We start from the raw sequence: 21,199 nt of genomic DNA, 5'->3' as shown, positions 1-21,199 counted from the left end.
GAATTACTTTTAATATAGAATGAAAAGTTGTGCTAGCTCTTTGGGAAACACAAAAAGCAAACAGTGTTCAGTATTCATAAAAATGTCCCAACGTTGGTACAAAGAAGACAAAAAGCAATCATTTATTTTCCTCACTGCATTCATATTGTCATAATTAGTAGACATTTAGAAGTAAGCTCCTGAACCAATCATGTGGCTCCCAGTCGCCCTCTGACAGGCCCAACACTGAATTATATCAGTATTGACAATCTGTCATCTCCCTGAAAAAGAAAAGGCCTGTTTCTGTAGATATACCACAGAGAAGACAAATCCCCTCACTAGAGATGTGTTCTTCTTCCATTAGCAAGTTTCTGTCCATTTCATTGTTTAGACATTATTTTGTCTGTCTATACCTTGCAGCTGAATTTAGCTATTGTGTTTGTCTGTGTAAGTTCCCATCAGTTTTAAACATGTTTTACATTAAAACTTTAGCAACATTTAGGTTTTTGTTCTTAAAAGTTGTTATTGTGTTCAAGCTGGACTTCTGATGTTTCACCAAAGTGTCTAAACAGACACATAACTTTCAGCAACATCCGAAAAGTTAAACGTTTATTAGAAATAAGGATATACATTTAAGTGTTTCATTACAAAACACTTAACTGAATAGAGAGCTGTCAGAAAAAAAATTAAATAAGACAAAAAAGTCCTATCCCCCTAGTCAAAGTAATGAAATCTTTTCTGGGGTGGATTATCCACCACGAACTTGGCATTTGGAAAATCTCCTTTAATCTCTCAATTTCAGTTAATTAAGAATACAGTGAAACATGAACTTTCAACAAAAATATCAGGCTTTGGCTTTTTTTATTATTTTTAAAATCTTTTTTTTAACCTTACTAACTTTTTCTGCCAATGCTCCACCTCTGACTCGAACACTGTCAGTTTTAACAGTACAGTGTGTTATAGAAGTGGAGATTTAAACCCCGAACATCCTGGATTCAGACCTAGATCAGACTCTTAGTCGTGTTTTACAGATCTGCATGAAAAAAAGAATTTAATTAAATTTCGAATTTGAACATAGTTTGAAAGGTCATCTCTGGTGCTGTACACAACAGGTCTGATGTGACTAAGGGGACAAATTTAAATCAATGTTTTGAGTCCAAAGAGACACGCATCTTTCATCTGAATATTTTTAACTTTTCTAGACTTCAGTTCTAAAACATACATGTCCTCGTATGTATGTGATTGTATTTGAAACATTTATGACATTTGTAAAGTTGTCTCGCCATGAATGTGGAACACATCCATCAAAAGTGATGGATGGATGGATGGATGGATGGATGGATGGATGGATGGATGGATGGATGGAAACAGCTTTTACCATCTGGTGATACATTCTGGAAATACATATATTTTCCATTTTATTTATTTTTCTTACATAATTATCCAGATCTTCGAAATACTTTGCTCAAATTCCAGACCTTTCCAGACTGTATAGGAACGCTGTGAAGTGTATCCTGTCCTGGAAAACATGACCCTGAACAACTTTAAACCTCCTCCCCACGATAAAGGCCATTTCATTCATTAATATCAGCTGCACTAAAAGGTGATATCTTTTGAAGTATTACTGATAAAATCAACACTTGTAACTAGAAGTGAGCTCTGTAGCTGTTAATCTATTCCCTGTTTTAAAATTTTAGCTGAAAATTAGCACCGTGAGTTTTAGGATGGGGCAGGGAAGTTTGTGAAAAAAGTTCCCTTTAAACAGTTCCTGTAAATAGAACAATCTCTTTTCCATTAACAACAAACGATGAAGCCTTTTAAGAATCTCTTCATAAAATAATTAATAACACTCAGCCATTCAGAGAGCAATGAAACCTGCTCTTAATGAATTGAGACCCATAAATGGCTCTTCCAAGTATCAAGGCTGACTGGAAACTTAATAAATGCAATTCGTTTTGTCTTTAATCTTTCTGGAAACTCCATTTGTTTGAGGGGAACTTACTTGAAATGCATTCAAAGTGTCTCATCAAAAGAAAGCAATCAAAGAACATAAAAAAGACCTTAGCAAAGGAAAGAAAAACACTAAAAGCTGATCCCTCCCCGCACCCCACTTTCAACTTCTGCTGCTCAGATTTTCATGTGTGACTGAAATTCATTTCCTTCTCTCTTCTGTGAAATCATGTCAACAGTTTTAAAATAAAATAATCTTCACTCTGTATTTCTTTCGTTAATGACAAGTCGGTTCCTTTGAAAGAAGAATTCATTACTGGTCTTTAGCTGACACCAACCGCTTAAAAAACACTGTTACAGAGAGCCCAAATATAGAGCAATTATTTGTTTTAATATTTGACTTTTAGATATTGGGTTCAAGTTTCCAAAATATTTTTCAGTTTGATGAGCATTTTAAGTAAAATAATTTTCCACTGCCTTTTAAATGTGTGATTTCCAGTCTTATTAAGAGTTTCTTGTTTGCATTGCTTGTGTTTTTGCAGGCCGCTTGCATTCCTGTTATTCTGAGTAACGGCTGGGAGCTTCCATTCTCTGAAGTAATTGACTGGAGGAAAGCCGCCATCATTGGAGATGAGAAATTGCTGTTACAGGTACACAGCAATATTGGAAATTGAGATGGAAGACTGTTAGAAGATTGTGAAAATGTTTGGGTTTAATAGAACAAATAGAAAGACAAAAGGTGTTAAAAGACAAATGTTCAAATTAGAGGATTGCTCTATAATTCTAAGGCAGGCATAAAGATGGAGGCGAGAGAAAAATATATCCACATAACCTAAAGAAATGTGGCTTTTCCCTGAATGACCATCAGACCAGCAGATATAATGTGGCCTTTTTGCAGTGGCTAATTCAGTGTGAAGAAATGCCAACATCAGGTATAACTGTCATTTCAGCTTCTGGATCCCCTAGGCAACCGCAGACTTCCCGCTGGGCCTGATAAGAAAAACAGATAAATCAGGAATGGTGTGAAAACAGATGTCAGACTCTAAATTACAGCAGGCAGCTGCATGAGTTAGCAGTATAAGTTTGGTTAAAGACATTGGATTCAATCAAAAACTGAAACAGTCTGGGTGATTATGCACATATGAAATCCCATATGTGCATAAGCACATGTTTTGTGTTGTTTTTTTGTCACTCAAATCGTTTTGATCATCAGACAGTATAATTAAAAACCAAACTTGACAAGGCTTTAGGTGTTTTTTTATTTTTTGTTAACCATTCAGATGTGGACCTGCTGATATGCTTGAGATATTTTTCCTGCTGGATAAGCCGAGTGCTTGAGCTTAAGGTCACAAACTAATTGCCAGACATTTTCCTTTGGAATTTTCTGGCACAGAGCTGAATGCATGGTTACATCAATTACAGCAATTTTCCTCTCTGCAAGTCGTCCCACGGCTGTTTTAACTGGCCCTTAACATCTGGCAGATCAGCACTGGGTTGGAGTTGATCCGTCTAACTTCCATCTTATCGGATTGAAAGACTCTTTACCAGTACTGTCTCAGGAAAGATACACCAGATGTCACTGACATAGTGATGTTCTTATCATGGTCCCTTAAAATACTGAAAAAGTGGATCTGAAGTCATAAGTCTTATCCAAGATGTCTAGCAATAAGGCCTGCTGTCAGATGCTCCGGAAACTGACAGGTATAATGTTTCAGTGAGACGCATTCCCTTGATACTGAAATTTGTTGTATCAGGGAATGTTTTAGTACTCGTGCTTTTATTACCTGACTTACTGGTACACACTACAACTAACTGAACATTCATTATGCTGTATTCTTAAGTTTTAAACTGGACTGCCATGACTGGACTGCCAGCACTTTTTATTTTACATTGACTGAGGACCAACATGTTTTTGAAGTTCAAAATTATCAGTCTCAGCATAATTTTGCTTAAATTAAGACTGACAACATTAAAGATAAAAGTCTTTACAAAAGACTCCTGCTGTTACATCTGATTTGTTGAATGTACCTTAAACCCATTTTAACATCACATTAAGATAAATTAGACAGGCAGGCTGATGCATGCTAATTCTTAATATACATTTCTCATTCAAACTTACTAAACTCTAAACTGAGAGCACAGAAAAATAAATCATTTAAGAGGCATGTTTAACACAAGAACTTTGACAGTTTTTGTTGATTTCCCAACAGGGTGGGGAGTGTAGATCAACATAAACATCCTTACCAGACCAGCAAGTGTACCAAATGCATGACGGCAGTGTGCAATATTTTGATGTTACATGTGTAGATTTTATTTTTAGCTACCTTTTACGAGCTAAAGTATTGAAAAACGAATTAGTTGGCAGTTGTCTTTTTTGTAATTATTGGGTAAAATTACTGCAAAAACTTAAAAGTACAAAGAATAGCTAAAGCCACTAAGTTCTCAGAGCAGAGGTTAGCTAAATCTACTGCTGATCATGGGGGTCTTATTAAATGTTCATTTAGATATGGCACTTGCGATAATCACAGTTATTTACACTCACACCAGGAGCTATTTTTATCAACGATGCATTTCTCTACAAATGGAACACCTTCTGTTCCCTTTAATAGCAGCTGCAGAGTGATATGTAGATTTTCTAATTACTCTCAGTATTACTGCACGTCACCTGCACGACCTTTAGCGCCATCTGGACAGCCAAACAGGCATGTGGTTGTTTGTATTTTGGGAATTTCAAGCTAAAAGTGTCTGCCTTTAATTAGAAGGTCTCTGGTTCCAGCCTCCAATCAACACCTAACAGGAAGATGCAAAATGCTTCTGTGGGGCGAGCTATAAAAAAAATGCAGTGGTATGTATTATAAATATGGACTTTTCAGACATCAAGCATTACTAAAAGCCTTTATGCACCAATCCTTTCAGGAGTTTTTTACATTTGGTTGAGTAAAAAAAAGTGCTTCCATAGAGCCTGCTAATTGTTGGTTAAGATGATGTGTGTGAAATGAAAAGTCTGTTCTGACAGAGACTGAGACGCACACTTATAATTAAGTTTGAGCAAAACACACATTCCAACACTAATTCCTGCGATCTGTGTGATGCAGAAATGTCAAGAATAAATGGAAATATAGATGCAGACATAAAGGTAAAAGCTTCTCAGAACAAAACATGGCATTTGCCAGTGCAATAAAAGGAAATTAAACATGACTGCTGTGCTCTCTTTGTTTAGATAATGGGCAACTCTCAACATAAATCAAACGGCCTCTGGTAGTTTAACAGCTTCTGTACAAGGTGCTTTCATTTGTTCTTCAAGTTGCAAAAAAAAAAAATCCAATTTTACTTTTCTATAATAAACCAGTAAAAATAACAAAGAAATGATGAGATAATGTAAACTATATCTTTTTGTTCTGTCTGTCCAACCTATATTTAGATGAAGCTCACTCCCCTCCACAACATTGCTTCAGTGCATTGAGAAATGCAGGCATCTGTTTTGGCACAGCTCTCTTAAGGGTCCACCACAGCTTTTCAATCAGGTTGAGGTCTAGACTCTGACTGGACCATTGCAACACCTAGATTCTTTTCTTTTTCAGCCATTGTCCTGCAGATTCACCGCTGAGTTTGAAGTTTAAGTTACTCTCACTCTTCTGCACTTCTGGGGATACTAGCAACTGTTTCATTTCAAAATTTTATTGAACGTCACAACGGATAGTAACATATTTGCTCATATACGATATTCACATGCTCCAAGCAGTGGACAGTTTGTGACAATCATCTTTTAAGAGCTGTTCCAGAGTATCTCCAACACAGAAAATGTTTTGGTCATCAGCAAATAATACAAATTTCATGACTTCAGATATTTTTTCACATCATTTACATAAATTATAAAGAATTTAGGATCCTAAACTGACCCCACAAGCTATGTCCAAACACTTAAAACTCCCATCTCCCATTTTCTCAGGCTGCTGTCTGCCATTGAAATAACTTTGAACCCTTTGTAACACAAGCCCCGTGATCCAATTGATTGTTCACCACTTGTGAACAATCACACTCACTGTCAAATGGTCTTAAATTGTCACAATGTATTTACAGCTCATTCCCGACTGATGAGCAGCAACAGTCGCTTCTCAAAGGTCACAGTGGTTGTCCCTCCTGGCATTGTGTTGTTTAACCTGCATGTTTAAGAAGAGAAAACTGCAATAACTCCTGCTTTTATGGAGGTGGTCACGTGTTGATAATTACTTTATAATGGGGGTTTAATTAACAGTCTCTGTCTGCAATTTTCTCTTTTTAAATCTTCACAAAAAACTAATGCTATTCTTTTTTTTCCTGACTGTATTTTCAGTCCGTTTGAAGCAGGGACTCACCTCTGACCTGAAGGGAGCATTCTACTTTCTTCTTATTCTGCTCTTAAAATATATATTCTGACATTCTATTACCTAAAATACATTAGACTGATGTAAAAGTTACAATAAACCATCTTATAAATATTTAATGCAAATATTTTTTAAATGTGTAATATGTCATCATTTCTAAAGGACTTCAACATTGTTTTGAAAAACACAATGAAAAAATGTTGAATTCCTTTGGACACCACTTCCTAAACGTTTTGTATAGATTTCTTGTTTAAAACTGAACAAGGCTGTCTACTGTCACAGCATAAAGTCAGAGATGCTGAGCTGTTTACAGAATTTCTAGAGGTCAAACATTTTATTCTGTTAGTTACCTTATCTCCATGTCTATTTAATACATTGATCTAACAAACAGTAACATTTTAGTTTGAAATTAAATTAAATGTAATTTTATTATGTTTTGTAAAAGGCCTGTAAAGAACAAAAAGGATGTTTTTCTTCATGTCATTTAAAGAAAGTGTATAGTCCGATTTCTCAGGGGACCATGTGCTGTTACTATAGGCAATTCACATTTACAAACAACCAGCAGCTTTATATGGGAAAAATGTCTTAGAAGAAGTCTGAAAAAAACACCATCTTCAGACTGCCTCTGGGTACAAACTCCATCTTATCTCCTTTTAGATATCATGGTAACTTTTGCAACTTTCAAACATCAGATAAAAAGCTTGGTATCTTAAAATATTACAAACATCTTCCACAGTGTTTAATTTGACTTTTTAGTTCATAAATATTCCTGGGGGGCTGTTAAATGTGTTTCTTTTAGCACAGGTGGTGCTGCTAACCGTGTGGCAAAAAAGAAAGCGCTAAACTTTGGACTGTCAGCTTTTATGAATTATGTTATCATTTGTGTGTAGGCGAGAATTTTAACTAAGCAGCAGGGTAATTGAAGCAAACTTCTAACTTATTTGCTTTTAATGACCGGTTTGAGCTGAAAAATGAGGCTGCTCAGTAAGATCATCATTATTAGAGATGTAACACTGGTAAGAGATCATCCAGTTTTGAAGGTAACCAAAATATGTTAATGCTGTATTCCATTTGTTATGTACACCCATGTTCAAAGTGGCAAAATTGATGGGAGTTCCCCTGAAGTTTGGCAATTTACATCACGTTTAATCTCAAAATCCAAAATATGTGATTGAAAAACTGACTGATGGAGTACATGCTGAAATCAGTCACACACATAGGACTGTAAAACCTCTATCAGTCAACATGTTGCTATTTACTTTGAAAACGTAAAAACCTGACTAATCAAATATTAGCTTGTATAGCTAGTCAGCACTGAGCACAACAATCAGGAAACCCCACTGTTATTCCAAGTTGCAAGATCTGAGTTCCAACATCAGAGGCAAATGACATGCAACATGTTTTCAGTGTTTGAAACCAGCTGAGACTTTCCCAGCACGCTATGACCAAGCTCCCCCTCATGACATAACTGTTGATCATGCCTCATATGTAGCTAAAGTATATAACCACACTACCCAAACCTGGGGAACTCTTGCAGGCTTGCGGACACAAGCAAATTTATGTCACATAGACCTCACAGTTGAGCAAAAGTAGAAACTATGCACATAGCTTTATTGTTTGAAAAATAGTGATTTATAGTTTACAAATGTTTAAAACTGTTCATGGCAGCAACATTTTTTTTCTCACACTTAAAAATGAAGTAAAACAGAGTTGTAAGAAGCTATATAAAAGGAAACTTCATTTTCTACAACATATCCCATATTTCTGCAGTTCTAACGTGGAAGCGTGACAGAGCAATTCTTTGAGCAGATAGCAGGAAAGCTCAACAGCATTCAGAAAAGTTGCTCTGTTTTATACCTTTGAGAATTCAACCTCTGTCGCTCATGAAAAATGTTGGATTTAAAAAATCTTTGCAGAATTTAGAAATCCTGGGGTTACATTAAGGATCTACAGTCTCTATGGAAGGGGTGCCTGACACCAGTCCTCGAGAGCTACTATCCTGCAACTTTCAAAGCATCCCTGCTCGAACTTACTTGAATCTAATGGCTGAATTCAGACTCTTGCCCCCCTTGTTTTGTGGCTCTTTTGTGTCTAGTTCAGGTTAATTATTCACCTTCCCTCAGTCACCCTGTTTTTTTTTAACTGTCCCATTACATCCTGCCAACAATTTTGTGAAAAAGACAAGAAGTTTGTCTGTCTGTGCATTAAAATCTTGTATGGCCTACCTGCCAATCACAAATCCCAGCAAATATTAAAGCCTTAAACAATTAAATCCTCTATGTTCTGGGACCAACCTGAGTAGCAGCACAGGCCAGAAATTGAGTGGAGGACCAAGAGAGAGCAATAGTGACTTTTTTTTTGTTTAAAATTGTTTAAGCTACTCACGAAAGCCTTCATTTTGCGTGAAGTTAACTGTAAGTAAACAACATTTGAAAATGTCACATTATTTTTTGGATTACAATGACTAATAACTAAGTTAAGTTGTATTTAGCTAATATATCATAGGGTGTTAAATGTTTGCAAGAAAAATGCAGAAGGAGTTTAATTGCACATTTACGCAGAGTTGAATGTATCATGTATGCAAATGTTTATTATCTTCTTTATTCAAGATATTGAAATTACCTTTGACATCTAGGATTGAGTTTGCTATTTGCTATGTATTGTTGGTTACTAATAATTGCACTGTTTTAAGTTAATGAAAGAAGTTTAACAAATACGTTTTCCAAAGATAATGTCACAGATTTGATGAGCTTTCCTTTAGTTGTTTATTTCATAGAACCATACACAAGGATTTGTAATGTAAACTAAACTGTACAGAACTTAATAAAGCTACTAAAATTCAAGTGAAGTCTCATCTTTAACCGCACACCTGCAGCTTCCCACAAGAAATAACCAGCCTTTGGTTCATGTTTATTAAAAAAAAATAAAACAAAACAGACATACATTCATAAAAATCAAATGTCACTTTTGGGATCAAATACGGTCATAAAACGGCTCTCGGGCAAACAAAACTCCAATCCTCCAACACTTACCAAGAGAGTTGAATCTCATTTCTATCAATTACATCTCTGAGAGCACCAATATTGTACTGTTTAATATGTACTGTAGAGTGTCTGTTTTCGCCCATGGAGACAAGATGTAAAAAATCGACACCCAGGTATTCTGAAGCACACAAAACTCCCCCTGCTGAGAAACATAAATACTGTTAGAGTTAATGGAGGGGAAGAAAATGGAGCTGATTAAATTGGTGGTGTTTATACTCCCCCTCTGAGAGCTGAGTAGTCACAACTGAAGCTGCTGTGCCATCACCAGCAGAACAATCACACACTTTATACTGATTCTGCTGTAAATGTTTACCCTTATTTGTCTTTAAGACCTATAAAGTATAAAGACAATTTTGGTTATTGACTACGTTTAAGGAAAAGGAGGCTTTCAGTATTGTTAGTGACTATTAATTTTCTAATGAAATACAGCATTGCAATAAAAAATAGTCCGGTATTTCTAGTGAGATTCCGAGTCTTTTGTAAAGCACATTTCTTTCACAGTTGAAGGAGAAAGTAGTAGGGCCTGTCACAATCCTAGAAATGGATCTGACCCACATGCAGAAATACACGCAGGAGAATTTCACAGATGTTAAGAGGTTTATTTTCACAGGAATGATTTTGTGGCGGGAGAACCAGGACCGGTACATCAACAACCGCACAGAGAAAGGGAAAACAGGTAGGACTAGAGTGATGATATTACTATTGGACTTAAAGTAATATGAGACGCTTACAGAAGGAAATGATTGAACCACCAGGTGGAAAGAGAGATGTGGAGCCTGGAAGCACAAGACCGGAGGAGACAGAGGAGGGTAATATCCAAGGTACGTTAGTCTATGGATGCTTGAAGGAAGTTTTTGGGAAGTCCGGTCAAGCTCAGTCTGTGGTGAGAAGAAGGTGGCATGGTGTGCTGGGTGGTGGTATTTGCATGGGAGGGGGAACAGGGTTCACTTGTGATTGTGGCTGGTTGATCGCGGAGTCAGGAAGCTGGGATAAAGCTATCTGGACATGGACTTGAGGCGAATGATTCGAGACGAAAGCGAGACCTTTTGACCGGGGTGATATTCTGGAGCCGTTCTGCGTCTTCGATCAGCAAATTTCTTTTCTGCAGTGCGGTGAAGAGCTTGAATGGTTGACTCCCAGATGTTCTTACGGACTGAGTGGCGGACTGAGGTGACAGCAATTTCTTTTTCGTCAGCAGAAAAAAGGGGTGGTTGATAGCTGATGAACCCTTCGAAGGGTGAGAAGGGTCCTCGATCTGAGAGTATGTCCTGGGGGATGCCATGCAGGCGGAAGATGTGCTTGGTTAGTAGCTAAGCTGTCTGGAGGGCAGAGTAGCACTCAAAATTGTTGTCTGAGTGCCAAGAAATTGCCCAACAGATTTACTTTCACAAGAGGAGCATCACAGCTAATGCTTTAAAGCTCTGCTTGATATTTATAAAATAAACTTTATTATACATTTCTTTGGGAATATTTCAATTGTTACGGACACTGAAATGAAAAGGAAAAAAGAAGCTTGAAATAGAGAGAGATGGGGCAAAAGGGAAAAAGGGGAGAAAAGGAGGAAAGAGTGGAGGAGAGAAAGAAGGATGAAGAGAATACAAGATTACACCCTGCTTGCTTATACACCTGCAGCTGTTTTTTTTTTTTTTAACAAAATAGTACACAGTACTTATGAATGTAAAATGTACTTACTGAGAGGTGCACCCCAATATATAACATCTGTGTATCTTTCAACACCTGAAGCTTAACACCTGTGAGTATGAGTGTGGACGCGCTTTTGTATACAAGGTTTCTCCACAAAAATATGCAATAGCGAGTGCGAGGACCCACAGCCCTGCCCCGGGCGGGGGGGAAATAGGCCTCCCATAATATGGGGGGGCCTAAGCTGATCCAGGAGAGGGACCAGTCCAAGACCCAACCTGTCACAAAAAAAAAAAAACAGGCACACAGTCACAATCGGAGAGGGGGCTATGTACAAAAGAGGGGTCCACATGGCTCAAACCAGTCCACCAACCGGAGCCGCCCCAGGACAGAGCAGTTCCGACCCCCCAATGAGCTCCGATCCCAACCCCATGAGTCTCCCACCCCCAGTGAACCCCAACATGAACCTCCCCACAGGGCCACCCCCAACAAGCACACCGATATCGAACACATGCCCCCGAACCCAAATGCCACGAATCCCCTCCCCCACTGTGGCACAGCCCCACAGGTGAACTCCATAGCCAAGGCTTTAGAAAAACGGTCAATAATGGTTAAGATGGTGGTCATACCTTGTGAGGTAGAGAGGCCGGTAACGAAGTTGAGGGCAATGTGGGACCAGGGCCGTCTGGGAATGCTAAGGGCCTGGAGAAGACTTATTTCTGGTGATGATAGTGCAGGCATGAACATACTCCTTAACATCCTTATGCAATGATGGCCACCAAAACCTTCTCAAGATGAGTGTGGTGGTCCTATTGGCTCTGGGATGAGCTGAAAATTTGTGGAACCAGCGAATTATTCAAGGGCAGACAGATGAAGCCACAAAGGTTCAATTGGGTGGTCCAGTTCTGGGATTGGGTTCATCATGTTGGGCCCAAGTAATTAGATCTTCAGTTTCCCATGTGAGTGAACAAATAGTCCAACTGGGGGACAGAATTGGTGCAGGTTCTTTCTCCGAGTCATCTGCAGCGAACTGTCGGGAAAGGGGGTCAGGTTTAGTATTTTTGGAACCCGGTCTGTAAGAAATGGACAGCTCAAAACGAGGGCCAGGGCCAACTTTATTGCTAGGAGTTCTCTGTCCCCCACGTCATAGTTTTCTTCAGTATTGCTGAGTCTGCGAGAAAAGAAGGCACAAGGGTGTAGCTTTCCATCATTTTGAGAAAGCTGTGATAGAACTGCCCCCACTCCTGTATAGGTCCTTCTCAAAATATTAGCATATTGTGATAAAGTTCAGTATTTTCCATAATGTCATGATGAAAATTTAATATTCATATATTTTAGATTCATTGCACACTGAAATATTTCAGGTCTTTTATTGTCTTAATACGGATGATTTTGGCATACAGCTCATGAAAACCCAAAATTCCTATCTCACAAAATTAGCATATCATTAAAAGGGTCTCTAAACGAGCTATGAACCTAATCATCTGAATCAACGAGTTAACTCTAAACACCTGCAAAAGATTCCTGAGGCCTTTAAAACTCCCAGCCTGGTTCATCACTCAAAACCCCAATCATGGGTAATGCTGCCTGCCTGACTGCTGTCCAGAAGGCCACTATTGACACCCTCAAGCAAGAGGGTAAGACACAGAAAGAAATTTCTGAACGAATAGGCTGTTCCCAGAGTGCTGTATCAAGGCACCTCAGTGGGAAGTCTGTGGGAAGGAAAAAGTGTGGCAGAAAACGCTGCACAACGAGAAGAGGTGACCGGACCCTGAGGAAGATTGTGGAGAAGGGCCGATTCCAGACCTTGGGGGACCTGCGGAAGCAGTGGACTGAGTCTGGAGTAGAAACATCCAGAGCCACCGTGCACAGGCGTGTGCAGGAAATGGGCTACAGGTGCCGCATTCCCCAGACCTGGGCTACAGAGAAGCAGCACTGGACTGTTGCTCAGTGGTCCAAAGTACTTTTTTTGGATGAAAGCAAATTCTGCATGTCATTTGGAAATCAAGGTGCCAGAGTCTGGAGGAAGACTGGGGAGAAGGAAATGCCAAAATGTCAGACGTCCAGTGTCAAGTACCCACAGTCAGTGATGGTCTGGGGTACCGTGTCAGCTGCTGGTGTTGGTCCACTGTGTTTTATCAAGGGCAGGGTCAATGCAGCTAGCTATCAGGAGATTTTGGAGCACTTCATGCTTCCATCTACTGAAAAGTTTTATGGAGATGAAGATTTCATTTTTCAGCACGACCTGGCACCTGCTCACAGTGCCAAAACCACTGGTAAATGGTTTACTGACCATGGTATCACTGTGCTCAATTGGCCTGCCAACTCTCCTGACCTGAACCCCATAGAGAATCTGTGGGATGTTGTGAAGAGAACGTTGAGAGACTCAAGACCCAACACTCTGGATGAGCTAAAGGCCGCTATCGAAGCATCCTGGGCCTCCATAAGACCTCAGCAGTGCCACAGGCTGATTGCCTCCATGCCACGCCGCATTGAAGCAGTCATTTCTGCAAAAGGATTCCCGACCAAGTATTGAGTGCATAACTGTACATGATTATTTGAAGGTTGACGTTTTTTGTATTAAAAACACTTTTCTTTTATTGGTCGGATGAAATATGCTAATTTTGTGAGATAGGAATTTTGGGTTTTCATGAGCTGTATGCTAAAATCATCCGTATTAAGACAATAAAAGACCTGAAATATTTCAGTTAGTGTGCAATGAATCTAAAATATATGAATATTAAATTTTCATCATGACATTATGGAAAATAATGAACTTTATCACAATATGCTAATATTTTGAGAAGGACCTGTATTAGTTGGTCTGTGCTCTCTGTTCCCTGCTGGTTTCTCTGTTTGTTCACACTTCGTTGCACAACACGGGTCTCTACCCTCGACTTTGCCATGATCCTGCAGAACCTGCAGACGTAAGTCTTTGGTTTTCGACTCTGGTTAATTCCTGCAGAGATTTGTTACGCTTTGTTATTTTTTGAATAAAGCTGAAGACTATTCAATATGCTGCTGCCAAGGTCTTGCCTGCGCTTCGGTTCACCCCAAAACCACAATGTGACAGAAACAGAGCCAGGGGTTGAAAGCAACCTGAGGAGGGGAATACATGAAGGTTGGTTTAAGCACTGAGAAAACACGAAACTAAGTCACAAGAGGCTTAGATTTGGCGAGAGACTGTTGTTGGGACCACACAGCCATGGGTGTTCAACACTAAAACTCCGGTACATACTTTCCTGGAACCTTTCAAAATAAAGTGCATTAACCTTCTTCCAGCCCAGCCAGGAAATGGGGTAACTGCGGACTTCCTGTGGCGCCAATACCCAAATAAAAGCCCCACCTTTCCACAAGTCTTCCTCTTCCAAACCGATGACCATCGGGTCAGGAGGGAACACAGCGCGCTGAATGTCTTTTGCTGGCAAAAGGACATAAATTCAACTGGACCCAAGGACCGATCATTTGCAAAAGTTAAGTAGAATGAAATACTGTCTGTGTATCCGGTATTTTCATTCATGAACGGAGAAATTAAGGTGTAAGAGTTGCTTACATTTTCTCTTCGAGGCCCCACAGAAGCAAATGATGTTCCGAGAGAAGCTGTTTCGACAAGCCGAGTCTGGAGGAAAGACGACGGCCGCAACCGTGTTTACGGTAACGAACAGCTGGTCACCTTCTGATCGGGAGAAACTGAGGAAGTTAGCGGGAAGCTAACTCTTTGTTCATGACGGATATCTTCTTCAAACTTCGCCTTGGGACGACATTCCCTCAACAACTTCAGAAGTTGGGGTTTGGGCAGATTAACAGATTGGTTTAGGATGAAATGATCTAAACGTTTTCATGTTATGAAGTTTGTTTTGTGGAACTCGGCTATCTTGGTGCTAGCAAGCTACCTGTAGCACCGAGGCCGGTTCGGGTTCTTTGTATGTGTTAAAGCTAAGATAAACTTTATTTAAAGGGTGGTTTTAACCAGAACATTGCTCATAACGCGCCGTCAGCGCTTATGCATTTTAACCCTGGTATTTTAAAGGTATGTGTTGATTCTGGCGCTAAGCTATCTCTAGCTTAGCACTTTAGCTAGCTTCTTTGTTAGCCCAACGGCCAGCCGGTAAGAACACTTGTGCTAGCATTAAGGCTAGTCAACAGAAAGGTTGTTAGTTTTCAAGCTAGTGAATAATAGTCCCCGAACATCATTTACTAAAGTTGATAACTAAGTAAACACCATTAAGCCCCATTTCTCCAGAAAGATTTGGCTCTTTTCCAAAAACTCAATAATATTTCTTCAAATATTATTTTAATAAATGAAGGCAGCTAATTAGACACCGTTGAGAATTAGTCATCCAGGAGGTTGGTTTTATTCAGCAGATCATTATTTAAAACATTATTTTATTAAAATAATATTTAAGCTGATCTTGCATTGTGAAGGGTTGTCTAAAGGTTGCTGATTATTTTCTAAGTTAGTTCCAAAACTAACTTAACTTCACTTCCAGATTCTTCAAGATAATCCGTGGTTCTCAAACATAAACATTGCATGGTAATGTTGCATCACTCTTTTTGGTCATGATTTCTAATCATCTTTAATCAACTTGTTAATATTGTACATAGTCCATTAGTTGTCATTATTCTTTAATTCTGCTTGGTAGTTTAGTTGGATTGTTTTAGCATAGTAAAGAGTTTGTTGATTGAAATATGTTGGACTTTGAGTTGACTTATTTTTGTTAATAAATTCTTGTATTTTAAGAAATTGTGTGAATTCATTCCATATGTGTGCAGAGTTTATGCTGTTCAATAATGCCTGAGCTCGTCTCACACCTTTCTATTCTGTCCTAATACCATCGCCTTAATGGGGCTGGTATTCACAGGACAATCCTTAACAGACCGGAATATTATTTGGTAAAATATTAATATTAAAATATTAAATAATATTCTCAGATTCATATTTACAACACTGTTACCAATGTTGGCTAACACTCAGGTGGTGAAGTGCTGGCAGCCTCCTGCTTAAATGCTCCCAGTAGCAATCAGCAGGATAAGGAACCACTGTCACCTCTGCATCCACGAGCTCCGACACCATCTATGGATTGAGCAAAGTAAATAGGCAAGAAGCATAGACCTCAGTAGGTTACAAATCAACTTCACTTTTAGTTCATAAAATCTAATGTAACACATGGTTGTCTTGTGAGATGTTTCAAATAAAAAATAAAACACTTTCTGATGAAACTGTGTTGGAGTCATCGCACAGTTGAACATGCGCAGCTCAACAGACATCGCAGCTCTGACATCACCCGGGATTGTAAAACCCGCAGAAAATAAAGTTTTGTTGCCATTTCCAGCGTGTCTCACGGGACGATGCAACGGAGTCGCATATCTGGAGAGACAAAAGCTCGCAGGCAAAATTTTGCCCCACAAGGCCATTCCTGGAAGAGCTTGAAAGCTGGAAATCTGTCTGATACAAGAAGGTCAGAAGATTCTATTACCGATCGAAGACCACGCAGGTGAAAAACCCACAGAGGTTTTATTTCCAAGGAGATGAGTTTCCTCTTTGTTGATTCAGTCAACTAACAGTTCTTCATATTTTCATCTCCTGGATGGATGAGAAGTTTGCCGTTTTTCTTGAGTTGATTACGGACGCGTGATCCCCCTCCCTCGTTTTTCTTCAGACCTGATCCCTCGTCAACCGGTGGAGAGAAGAAATCAACGTCAGCGTAATTTCGTTCTTTTTATATTAAATTGGATAGGTGCATTTAGAAGTTTGAGCAGGGTGAGGCATAGTTAGGTGATTAGATAGGTGATTTAGAATCACCAGTAGTTAATCCAAGGTATTAACTTGTTGCATGCAATACTGATTGAAGTGTTTTATGCTGGGCTGTGTTTTGATTTGCTGTGAATCATGCGTGTTCATGTTTTGTCCAGCTGATCCCAAATCAGCCAGGAGTTAGAAGTTGGACTTTTAAAAGTTTTTTCATTCAAAGAAACTGTGGTCTGGGCCTCGCCTGACCACTCCTTTGTTCCAGTTTTATTACTGGAGTTTTTTCACTGAGTTCCCGCCTCAGAGTTTTATGACTCTTTGTTCGAGATTTGGGGCAATCAGCTGCTAGATGCTAAAGGGGCGTGGCCCCACGTTTCAACAGCTGATTGCTGTAATCGAGACATCAGCACCCCAGGAGGGCTTCTCTTAACATTTAACCCAAATTGCACATTTTGTCCATAAAACTGCTGGTTTGATCTTCAAAGACACTCAATGTGCATATATTTTTCTTTTATTATTATTGTTAGGTAGTAATTTTTATTCCCTTTGTGTAGAATGGTGCTTGTTAGTTAGGTGAAGGTTTTTGGACCAAAATATTGATATATCAGAATTATTTGGCTTCAATAAATCTTCATATATGTATAATTAAGAGAAGCGTTTGTGTTTGTTTTGTGCAAGAGTGATTTATCTGTCAAAACAAGGTCGAAGTTCCCCCACCTTCGGTGAAGTGGTTGAATAAACAGTGACATTTTGTGGTTTTGGTTAATAATTTATCAATTATTAATGATGAATAGCTAATTGTAATTATTAAAGAGCTTTGAGCCCATAATCACAACACTAGAGGACATCTCTGATTTCTATTCGTAAGTAATGACTTTTGGTTAAAAAATAAAACATTTTCAAATTATGATTTTAAATTATAATTCTTGTTAAAAATGAATTAAGCAATAATCATAATCCTTATACTGTACATTGCTGAAGTATTTTTGACATGAACTCAGCTAACTGCAGAATCTTAACCCTGGTTGAGGCAGCTGCTTAAAAGAAAATCCATCACCAATCAATTATGTGGCCTTGTTAAATGAAGGATAAAAAGCCTGCATTAAAAATGCAACCATTAAGGCAGTTAAAACACTGCTCCTAAAGGTGGACTCAGGCCTTTTAAAACATGAAAAATAAGGATCTTGTGAAGATCCACAGGGAGGATATAAAGTTAAACAATTATTGCAATTATTATTTCACAATTTTATTATTTGTTTCAACAAATAAAACAGTTGATAATAACAAATAAGAAAACTGTATTGGCTCTTGAGTCTGTATTATTATTTCTTGTCTAATTAATTTGTCAGCAATGTCTACATACTCAAAAAGAAATCGAAGCTCCTGCTACTGTCATTGGTTGAATCAGAAGCTATTAACCGCACTGGGAACAGCAGAACTGCGGGTGTCTCCTCTGTAATGATGTGTAATTAGCCATGGTAAGCCTTTAAAATAAATTAGCCTGTTATTGTATATTGCAACTTAATTCCACACTAAAACATTATTTTAAAAGGGGCGTGCTGCCTGGTGCGGTAGAGTTTAATGTAATAGTAGTTTATAGCTTTTTTTTTTACTGAAAAAGTGCCATTTTTGTCAAGCTGTTTTACAACCTTGTTTGGCCAACAGGAAAGGACAATAGCATTTAATTGTCTTACATAAAAAGAGGATTGCTCCGATTGTTCCTCTCTGTACAACTGTCACGGAGTGACATTTTTGGACTCTGTTTGTGGCTTCGTGTTTGTTTACCTTGTGCTTAGATTTTTCTATTTTGGTCTTTTATCATGTTTTCTTTTCTCCATCTTCCGCCTCCTAGTGTTACTACTTAAGTTATTTTATGGTTGTTTTCTTATTACTCTGTATGGTTTATTATTATTATTATTATTAGTAGTATTGTAATTATTATAGTTCTTGGTCCAAGCCTCTGCGGGCCCTGCCCGGGTCTAAGCCTCTGCCGGCCCTGCCCGGGTCCAAGCCTCCGCCTAGGACCTTGCTTCATGGGTTCCTCTGGCCTCGTCGCCGGCCTCCTGATCGCTTGCACCGCCGCTGGCTACGCCGCTGCAGACCTCCAAATCATCGGCCTCATGGATGTTTTGTTCTCGTTCTTGGAGATTATGGACTCTGGTTTTGTTTTAGACTTTTGCCCTCCTCCCAAGACCTCCCTCCACCCACCCTGGGTGGGTTGTTTTGTTTTAAATTGTTGTTAGTTCCCAGAGGTCGTCTGGAATCCAACCTTGAGGGGGGGTTATGTCACGGAGTGACATTTTTGGACTTTGTTTGTGGCTTTGTGTTTGTTTTCCTTTTGCTTAGATGTTTCTATTTTGGTCTTTGTATCATGTTTTTCTTTTCTCCCTCTTCCGCCTCCTAGTGTTTACTACTTAAGTTCTTTTATGGTTGTTTCCTTATTACTTTGTATGGTTTATTATTATTATTATTATTATTATTATTATTATTATTATTAGTAGTAGTAGTAGTAGTAGTAGTAGTAGTATTAGTATTGTAATTATTATAGTTCTTGGTCTTCCCTGGATTCTCTAGTTTTATTTCCCTTTAGTATCTTTGTGTTTAATTGTGTTTTATTCGTTCCTTTGCACTCTTCTTGTTTACTAGTTTATTTTCTGTTTCCTTTCCAGTTATTTCAGTCAGTGTCGTTAAGTTTGTTTGCTTTTGTATTCGGGTTTTCTTTATGGGTTCTTTTTGTTATTGTTGTTATTGTTGTTCCTATGTTCCCTCTAGTTTCTCTGTTTATTTTAGTCATGATTATTCTAGTTTTCTTATTCCCCGTTTGATTATTCATCTTTGTCTATAGGTTTGCTTGGTCTGTGTTTCTGTTTATTGTTTATTAGTTACTTTGCCCATCCTCAGTCTTTGTATTTGTCACACCTGTTCCCTGTTCCGTTGATTATCTGTCTTTGTTATCTCACAGTATATAAGTTGGTTTTGTGTCTTTGTTCATTGCTGGTTCCTTGTGTTCGTCACACCTCGTTCTCCTCCATGATTATGCTTTATTTTTTGCCACACCTTTCCTTGGGAAACCTGCAGTGATTTTGCTACGTTTTTTGACCTTATAAATAAATCTTTGAATTACAAAGATGATCCGGCCGAGCTCTTGGCTGCACTTTGGTCCGATCCAAAACCACAACGTGACAACGTCTATAGATTCTTCTTTAGCTTCACAGCTTTTGTGCCTTTTCTGTATTAATTTGCCCATTTCCGTTGTTTCAGTATCCTGCTGGAAAACCCAACAAAGACACAGTTTCAGTTTTCTGATGGAGGCCACCAGATTTTTCCTGGTATTTCAAAGAATTCATGAAGTAACTCTCTATCTGAAATCATGCTGCCACCATCGGAGTTTTGCCCTTCTACGCATTATTAATTAATGTGCATACTAATTACCTAACTGTATACCTAACTGTATATCTGTTAAATGTTAACATTGGGGTGACAGCAAAAATACAACTTTATTTTTGTACATACATACAAAAGGTCAGGGCCTAAAATTTAAGTCAGGCTGTTTTTGCTTCGTCAGTTGATGATATACTGTGGGCTTAATCTACCCCAGACTGAATTTTACACAACCCATGATGAAGGTTTGATCATCTAAAAGAATCTAAAAACACAGGAAATTACATCCGACTTCACAGGGCAAGAAATGCCTTCCAAAGTAAAGTGTTTGATTAGAAATTTGCTGCGGAGAATTGTTTGTGCTTGACTGGTTTCTTGAAGATGTGATCATGTTAGCTGAGAAGACTTTGCTGTTTTCTATGATAATTAGAGGACAGAAGGAGGATGGCGAGCAATGTGTGGACCAAGCTTTAGTTTGGGGACTCTGATGCTTTTAATGGTTTTCTTGCTGCTTTTCCAACTTTGAAGGTTACTGTTGATTTTTCAGGAGATTGAAAAATAAATTGTTTGTTCTGCCTTTCTCACTCATGTCACAGCATGACATGAGTGAGAACAAAATCTAACAATTTGTTCAACAGGAACATTTGACAAATATCAGTTCAATAGCCTCATAGCATAATTGCCAAAGTCATATTTTAGCAAATATAACTTTAAGAATTGTGCTATGAGTTGGAGTTTTTTTGTTTTTACTTTTTGTTTTTTTAAATTATTCACAGAACATAACATCCTCCGCCATAGAACCTCACTATATCACAAATATTCATTACAAGAATTAAATGAAATTGTACCATGAACCACGAGTTGTGTATATAACAGGTCCCATCAAATTCAGTGTTAATTACTTAAGTTGTAGATTTAAAGAGAGTGGTAAATAAGATTGTTGTTTGTCAGATGAAATGATTGAGCAGATCAGAAGTGCAGTTTCTTTTAAAAACCCTCTTGCATGCACTCGTTGATATTTTCTGTAACCATGGAGCTGTCCTGAGGATAAGCTGAATGATGGACAGAAGATGGAATTAGAAGTGGGACGA

The 21,199-nt window shown here is 38.5% G+C and overlaps 1 protein-coding gene across 2 annotated transcripts in view; it reads left to right on the top strand.

Moving 5' to 3' along the window:
* Nucleotides 1-21,199, top strand: part of LOC124881887 (exostosin-1) — a 381,563-nt gene that overhangs the window by 302,308 nt on the left and 58,056 nt on the right. For both annotated transcript variants that reach the window (XM_047387779.1, XM_047387780.1), the window contains one exon: nt 2,472-2,579. In XM_047387779.1, coding sequence (XP_047243735.1) covers nt 2,472-2,579 — 108 coding nt within the window. The remainder of the gene's footprint in view (nt 1-2,471; nt 2,580-21,199) is intronic.

This window comes from Girardinichthys multiradiatus, chromosome 15 (assembly GCF_021462225.1).
Source record: "Girardinichthys multiradiatus isolate DD_20200921_A chromosome 15, DD_fGirMul_XY1, whole genome shotgun sequence".
Classification (NCBI taxonomy): domain Eukaryota; kingdom Metazoa; phylum Chordata; class Actinopteri; order Cyprinodontiformes; family Goodeidae; genus Girardinichthys; species Girardinichthys multiradiatus.
Note: the sequence above shows the minus strand (reverse complement) of the source record. Positions and strands in the feature narration are given on the sequence as shown.